Genomic DNA, 8,701 nt, shown 5'->3' on the forward strand with positions numbered 1-8,701 from the left:
ACTGATTCAGAGAAGTAGGATTACTGGGTTAATAGTCATAAAACCATTTTAAGACACCTTTTTAATCACAAAATTATACCAAATCATTTTCCCATCAGCAGTTTCATTACAGCATAGCCATTACATATTTACACACACATATATGTAAACTTCTGCTAATTTGATAGGCAGAAAATAGATATCATTATTGTTTTAATTTGCAGTTTTGGTTTCTAGTAAGGTTTTTTTTTTTTTTCTTTCCTTTTTGTCTTTTTTCATGACCGGTAACGGGATCGCAACCCTTGGTGTCGTGCCCATACCACGACCGGCAACAGGATAGCAACCCTCGGTGTCACACCCGCACCGCGCTCAACCAGTGAGTGGACTGGTCTCTATATGGGATCTGAACCCTCGGCGGGAGCGCTGCCACACTCCCAAGTGGTGCACTCTACCGAGTGTGCCACCGGGCCGGCCCTCTAGTAAGGTTAAATATGTGTTCCCTCTGATTAATCCTCTTACAATAGTTTGCATATGTTTTCTGCCCTCACTAAACTATGGGGGTTATGTTTTCTCTTGTCAGTGTGTACAAATCATAAACATTAAAGGTACTAACCTCTTATGTTTGCTGCACACTCTTTTCTTCTTTGTCATATTTAATCCTAAATGTAAAAATTGTTTTTAATTTTACATTTTTTTACATTTTCAATGGAGTTTATATCCAATTCCCATTTTGTAATTTCTTCCATTTATATTAAGCTTAAACATTTCTTCCCATCCAGAAAATGGATAGTTACCTTTATTTTCTTCTGCTCTTTGTAAATTTGTATTTAAATATTTTATTTTTTAATTCACATATCCCAAACTGATATGTGATATATTTACTGATATGTTTACAGAACTCCATTTCAGGACATATGATTTATGCATTTATTCAGTCATCCATTACTTCAAAAAATAATTATTGGCTGCATATTGATGTAAGACTCTGTGTTGGGAACTGGAAAAGCAGTGTTTACTCTCCTGGAAATGTGGGGCTGATGAGCCAGTGTAGACAACAGCTTCAGGAGGTTCTGTGTGGCATGGTGTGGAAAGTTTTCAAGTGACAGGAGAAACCTGGGGGGAGGACATGAACCAAATCAACACTTGGGTAAACAAGATAATTCAGTTTTTGATGCTTGCTTGAAGCTCTAGATGGGATGATCAGGGAGGGCATCTCTGATGAGGGGTCATTTAAGTTGAGTTTTAAGCATCTGAGGAGAAGGAGCAGTGCCATGGCTTCAAGGTAGGATGGGCTAGACATGCTGAGGGGAGAGATGGGACCACATGCTGGCTGGAGCTTAGACAGAGGGAGATAAGGTGGAGGAGGTGGGCAGCCTCCTGAGAGCCAGTCTGGATTCTCTTCCAGCAGCCATGAGCAGTGGTGCAGAGTCCTAAGCAGGAGAGAATGACTAATCTATTTATTTATATATAAATGATTATTATATTGCTGGAGACCAGCTCCGCAGGATTTGTTGGACTTGAACAGGTGGTGTGGATTCAGTGAAAAAAGAAAGACATGGACCACAGATGTCTAGTGCAAGTGTGGACAATGACCACATGAACTTGCTTTATTTATATGTTTTTACTTAATCTTTTACATAATGATTTATCTTTAATCGAAACATTTCTTATTTCATTTCTATTGAAAAAGAATGGTCAAAATGTTCCAAAGCACTCATGCCTTGACGAAAACACCCACTCATGCAAAATAGTTCACCCCAAAGTCTGTGGCTTGTGGCCAGAAAGCTATGCAATAACAGTATGCTTGGCTTTAAAGACATCAGACTTTTAGTTTGAACCATAATTCTTAACCTTCTTAACTTATATGTAAACTCTAAATTCTATATTTTTATTTAATCTTATACTAATGCTTAACAATTTAATAATGTTTGTTTATTCAACTATGCTAATTCTTAACCAACTAAAACCATATTACTTATATCATGATTCTATATAATAAAATATAACAATAAATCTCTATTACTGTTAAATGATCCTAAATTATAAACTAACCTAAAACAAACCTGTTAATATCAAAACTTCTTTATATTCTTGTACTATTTTACTTATTTATCTCTATAATGAAACCTCTTATTTCCCTGCCAATAGACTCCGGGAACAAGACAGGGGACAAAGTGAAAAGTTAAATGATCCTTCTTAAGTTTGTTAAAATACACTGTGTCATTTCAATCCCAGAATGATATGTATTTGGTGAGTCAAGTGAAGCAGTGGGAACAAAGAAATCAGTAACTTGTTGTGATCAATTAGTTGTAAACACCACTGCACTCAGACCCACCATCTCCCTAGGAGACATGGATTTATAAAAATTTAACATGTGGGGCCGGCCCAGTGGCGCACTGCTACAGTGCGCCGCTTGGGAAGTGTGGCGGCGCTCCCGCCGAGGGTTTGGATCCCATGTGCAGCCCGGCCGCTCACTGGCTGAGCGAGGAGCGGGGGCAACACCGAGGGTTGCAATCCCGTTGCCGGTCCCGGTCCGGTACGGGCGCGACACTGAGGGTTGCGATCCATTGCCGGTCACGAAAAAAGACAAAAAGACAAAAAAAAAAAAAATTTAACACAATAACTTCATTCCACATGCACAAAAGCATGATCTAAAATTATGATTAAATGCACACACCAGTAACAGGAAAGATCAACAACAAAATTAAATCAGGCCAACCCATACTGGGAACATGCATCAAAAACACCTTTAGTACTGACAATGCCCTTTAAAGAAATCAATTAATTTTGATGTATTATTAACATGTCCTTTGAGAAACTCCAGGGCCCTCGGAATTTCCCAAAGCCATACCAAGCCAAAAGGTTAGGCTGTTTAATTCTGGGAAGCCTGTCAAGCAACCAAAGGTAAACAAACAGGAAATTCCATGGAGCCATGACACATACATGGGACCCTCCTGCAGCCTGATGAACAATGGGTGTCACTCCTCAGGCTCCCATGCCGCTCCCTATAGCACGATGGCTCTCAACATTATATCATATAGAGATGATTGTATTTTGCATGTAGAGTATTATAGTAGATTACATCTATTATATGTGTTATGATCTACATCTTACATAAGTTTCCTCTGTCTCCAGGGCTAAACACCACCCAAGGGCAAGACGGAGGCAGGCGGCCTGGGCCAGGGTGGTGGCTGCTGTATGGAAAAAGGGACAGATTCAAAGGCTACTTGGAAGTATCTCAAAGGTCTGCTCATGAATTGGATGTGGCACAGGAGAAGAAGGGAGGAATCAAGGACGGGATGGCTGGATAGCTCAGTTGGTTAGAGCGTGATGTTATAACACCAAGGTCAAAGGTTCAGATCCCCATACTGGTCAGCTGCCAAAAAAAAAAAAAAAAAATCCAAAAGGATGAATTCTCAGGCTTTGCCTTAAACTGGGTAAATGTGCCAGTTTACTGGGATCTGGGAAAAGAGTAAGAGAAAAACTCTGCTTAAATTTAAACCTTGAGATAACTCAGATATTGAATTCTAAGCACCTTGTGAACTTGGGAGCACTGAGGTGTTATTTAAAGCCACAGGACAGGATGAAGTCAGCACAGGAGGGAGTATCACTAGAGAAGACTGGTCAGTGCGCTGTTATGGGCTCTGCAAAAGCAGAGGGACCCCAGCAAGGTTAGGCTTTGACGTCAAGGCTGGTGCGGCCACACGCTCACCAAGAGGACAGGAAACACAAGGTGTATTACTTACACTGGGAGAGGGGGGTGGGCCTCCCAGGCAGCCCCCAAACAGCTTGAGGGAGCCAGGGAAGGAGACCGGCTGGGCTGTTGTGCTCGGGGGTGGGCTGGATGGTGGTTCTGTGAACGGGCTCGTGTGGACTGACTCTCCCGCCAGTGCCACAGGAGGGAGCACTGGGACTCTCCATCAGTGCGTGTGGGTGGGAGGGAGACTTCTCCTCTATCCTCAAAGGATGTTAGGATTGAGCATGCTTACAAACTGAGGGAGCCTATTCCATAGAAAGAGAGAGAGGATGAAAAATACTATAGAAAAAAAAATTGGTTGAATTAAGTCCTAGAAGGATAAACTTGACATAGAAAATAGGGGAACTTTTCTTCCTTTGGAACTAGGAGAAAGGGAAGGAGAGAAGGTAGGGTGAGGTAAAACAATATGTTTACAAGTGAAGAGAAGCAAGAGCATTCCCCCTGTGTTCCTGAGAAGTAGAGATTAAGGCTTTGTGACAATGATGAAATGGGGCTGGGGTTAGGGTGAGTAAGGAGACAGTAGCATATGCAACAGCTGACGGGAAAATGTCCCAGAAACTTGATATTTGGTGGATTGAAAGTTGCTGAACCACACTGAGGGCGTCAGGTGGTATAAATTTGTGGTGGAACAAATGAGAGTGACAGAAAAGCTTTGGAGCTCAAAGTAGAAAGTCTCAGGTGTCAGGTGTGGCTGCCGTTGATGACACAGAATCCTAATCCTCCAGAGGGACTCTGTCTTTTTCCCGAGAGTAGAAACTTCCCTGAAGGGGATTTATGCAGCCTCGTTTCCCAGAAGTGTCTGCCTTTAGTCAGATCAGGGAAGCTCCTAACAGGCTTCTGTCTGCATCTCCTGAATCTCAAATGTTTTTAGCTTAAAATAATCTTGTTACCAACTCTGGGGTTCCAAGTGGGTCCCCACATTAGCTTGTCCAGATGTGTGGCAGAGGGGGTCAGATTAAATTTGTAGGCTCAGTCCCCAGGGAAACTTGCAGAAAATTTTGGGGAATTCACAAAACTGTGGAGGCTCCAGGTCTCCTGACTAAAATCCCTTATGCTGGAGGACACACGGGTGGGCGGCAGGGCCTTTGCTTGGAACAGCAGCTGGTGCCGTCACATCCATACACAGTTCAGCCTGCTCCTGCCCCTCAAGATCAGGTTAACACGGGCAACGTGTCTGTGGCTTTGCAAGATCCCAGCCTCCCTCCACCCCTTCCCATCCAACAACAGTCGCAACTTGTCATTTTACAGTCTCTTGCTACAAACAGTGGCTTCGTCACCCATGGCTGATTAAACCCACGTTTTCTCTTGGGTGGTTTTTTCAGTGAGCAAGAATTTAATCTCACTTTTCCAAAAGGAGGAAAACTCTTGTTTAATTTGCTCAGGAAATATTTTTGGAGAGCTGAGATGCCCGAATGTTTTTGGAGAGCTGAGATGCCCAAAGCGTGGTCACGGGGGTTGAGGAGACTGAGATAGTCAAGGGAAAAAAGGTGCCTGTATTGTGGTGGGGGACAGAAAAGCGACCAGCAAATACATTTTTAAATGACATTAAATAGATATAACTGTTGTGAATAAAATGAACCTAATGAAGGTACGTCCAAAAGATCTCCCTCTCCCCTCAAAAGCAAACCAGGAAAAGTAGGGCACGTGGGTCTTCCTTTGCTGTGCAGTTTAGGGGAATGCTATTCTCTGGACTCTCCTCCTTGGGTTCAATTCCAAACCCATCTCCTTGACCACATACTCTTCATTTATAGATGAGAGATTGTTGGGAAGAGCCCTACAGCAGGTGTGAGCTGTGAAACCATCTTTGATAATGAACTCCAAGGACACGGTGCTGAGAAAGCACGTGCTCAATTCAGGCTGGCAGAGACTCTGCTGTTTGCAATCATGTCAGTGAGACTGGAACATGCCAACCTCCTCTGGAGGACTGAGCCTGGGGGTCCCTTTGACACAGAGAAGCACCCTGAATGTCCAAGGGTGCAGAGCATCACATGTGGAGTTTTCAGGTGCAGTATTGCACGTCTTCACTTGGTGGATTCCAGGAAACACTGTAAGACTACACCAATAGTGTAAGTCCTATTGGCCGAGATGGCACATCTCACAGAGACCAAGAGACAGAGATCGATGCAATCAAGCAAGAGGTTTTTATTCCAGCATGCTGGGGTCACTCCCTTCTCAGGACAGAAGCGGCCCTGAGCTCTTAACACAAGCACTTTTTATACAGTTTGGTAGGCAGACTTTGGCAACAGGATGAGTTGTATACAGCTTATTGGTCACCTGAGGTGACTTTTAAATTCACTGGTGGCTTTCAGTGGGGTGGTGTACAGACGAGGACCTGGGGAATTGCCCAACAGCCCACCCCTTGTGTGGTTAGGCCCTTCCCAGAACTGGGTGAACTTTGGGTGGTTTGGAAAGTCCTTTATCTGCCCTTACAAGAAAGTCCCACCCACAGGGGCCTGTAAAACCTTGCACAAGCTAATTACAGAAGCAGAAAAGCTAGTCAGTTAATTTTTAAGGGTGGGGAAGAGGTTCAGGTCCATTCAGGTCCACATTCCCCTCTTTTTCTTGTGGGTATTTCAATCATAAAATACTGATTCCTGTTGGTTTAATTCCTGATATTGTTGTCTTAACATCATAATTTGGACAGTACTAATACGTTCTCTAACAAAAGCTACTAAGAGATTTAAAATGCAGGGACCAAAGGTCAGAAGCAATACTAAAATAACTAATGGTCCTAGCAGGGTAGACATGAGGGTCATGAGCCATGGGGAGGAGTTGAACCATGACTCAAACCATCCCTGATTTTGTTCTCCTTTTTTTTTTTCTTGGCCAGGCCTACCCTAATTTTGGCCATGGAGTCTTTAACTACCCCTGAGTGATCAATGTAAAAACAACATTCTTCTCTTAGTGAAGTGCAGAGCCCCCCCTGCTGAAGGAAGAAGAGGTCTAGTTCCCTTCTATTTTGTAGGACCACCTCAGAAAGAGAGGTGAGGGACTCTTGTAACTTAGTAATTGAATTTTCTATTTCTTTAATATCAGCATCTATGGCTGCCTGTAAACTTTGGTAATTTTGATGCTGAACAGCCAAAGCTGAAATTCCTGTAGCTGCTCCAGCCGCTCCTAATCCTAAGCCCAAAAGGACAGAGAGCGTGACAGTTATGGGTTCCCTTATGGTTCGGTAATTATACCCATTATTTTTATCCCAATATGATAATAGTTCTTCATAGGGATGGTAAACAAGCCGAGGCAGCAACTGAACCAAGACACAGAAATTCCGGGTCTCTTTCAGGACCTTTGAGCTAACACAGGGTGTAACCCCAGTAGTGCAGGCCCACCATCCCCCTGGAGGGGACAACAGATATGTGTCACCAGACCACTCAGTCAAGTTAAGAGTCTGGTTGCACAGCTGGCTGTGTGAGGAGGGGATCTTTCCCACGCATGTTCCTTGCCCCGCAACAGCTGACAGAGTGAGTTTGACCTGTCGTTGCTGCCAGTGACAGTTGGAGACATCAGTTGTAGTATTAATTCCATTTCTGAAGGCTATTCCTTCATAATATGAGGGAGCAACATCATAACAAAGCCAGCAGGAGTGGGTGGCATTGGGGTTGGTACTATTTAAGACCTTGAAGGCTTCAGAGATTAAGCGGAATAACCCAGGTTGTTTTTGAAGCCTAGGTTCAGGGGGCTGAGTTATTTTCCTCAGTGTGGGGACCGAGGACCCTGACTGGATACCTAGGGGCGTTGGGGTAGTCCTTGGCTTGACCACTGGAGCCAAGTATTCATTTGGGCCTATGGCGGTATATTGAATTTCTACCTTGAGTTTGATGGTGAGCAATAGCCCATCATCATACCTTTCTTTATAAAACCTTAATCCCCACATATATCCTTTGTCTCAACCCATAGCCTGTTTCCCTTTTTCTGTGAAAGAAACTTTGAGGGGGTGGCACCACCTGCCACACTTGGGGATGTTTGTCCACCCATTACTCTCTGTCCCTTGATGAGTATAATTAGCCTTTACCGTTATGTAGTCCCAGGATGATGAGGGATTCCAATATCCGTCCCCCATGGTCTCGCAGCCCCAGTTTTTGCAGAAATAATCTGCTTTTCCTCCACACCTGTAAGTTAATGCCCTGTTACGGTGAGGTCCAGGACATACATAAAAAGTGAGAGCACGTAGCATGCTTCTTTGGAACGGTGTGGAGCAACCTCCCCATGGATTTATCCCGGGATAGGGACACTCCTGACTGGGAGTATTAGGGGGCTTGGAGATATCACTGTATGCCTCTAGGTCTCAGTTGGCAGGAGCCCCCATAGCTAATTTACATATGTCAGGGTACAGGTCAGGCCACCATGTCCCTGTCCCTGTGGTGATTTTAGATGAGTTCCAGATTGTATTTCCTATCCCATTTATAATGTACCAAGTTAACTTTCTAGGGGTATGTGGGGTGGAAGCTCCCAGGCTCATGGGAAAGACTTCCAGGCACAGAAGGAATAAAACGGCCTTCATCTTATAACACCTTAGGTGCCCGAACAATTTTAAGTTTTAAGGGGTGCTCCTTGGAACTCTGGACTCTCCAGGTGGCGTCCTCTGATCCTTGGTTCTCTGATCCTGGTGGTGCAAGCTTTACATGCGAGGCGTGGATCCAAGCGGTGATCCCGTCTACTTTTACGGCCGTTGGTGTTGTCAGGAGCACCAGGTAAGGCCCCTTCCAGCGGGGCTCCAGAGCCTGGGAGCGATGTTGTCCTTCATAGACCGTGTCCCTGACCTGGAACTGGTGAGAAACTTCGGGGGTCCCAGGTTCATAGGCGGCCGCCAGCTGTGTCCAGATTTCCTTCTGCACCATTTGCAGTCCTTTTAACCTGGCATATAAGTCACTGTTACTGTGGCAAGTGGGTTCAAAAACGTCCCCCAGTAAAGTCAAGGGGGCAGGGGCACCATAGAGAATTTCAAAGGGGGTCAGGTTGAAC

General features: G+C 44.4%; 1 protein-coding gene across 1 annotated transcript in view; it reads right to left on the reverse strand.

Moving 5' to 3' along the window:
• Window positions 1-8,361: 8,361 nt before the first annotated feature.
• LOC103610380 overlaps window positions 8,362-8,701 on the reverse strand; it is a gene marked incomplete at its 3' end in the record, with an annotated part of 3,671 nt that continues 3,331 nt past the window's right edge. The window contains 1 exon segment of the mRNA XM_008594561.1: window positions 8,362-8,593. Coding sequence (XP_008592783.1) covers window positions 8,362-8,593 — 232 coding nt within the window.

The sequence above is a fragment of the Galeopterus variegatus genome, unplaced genomic scaffold (genome assembly GCF_000696425.1).
Source record: "Galeopterus variegatus unplaced genomic scaffold, G_variegatus-3.0.2 Scaffold11046, whole genome shotgun sequence".
NCBI classification, from domain to species: domain Eukaryota; kingdom Metazoa; phylum Chordata; class Mammalia; order Dermoptera; family Cynocephalidae; genus Galeopterus; species Galeopterus variegatus.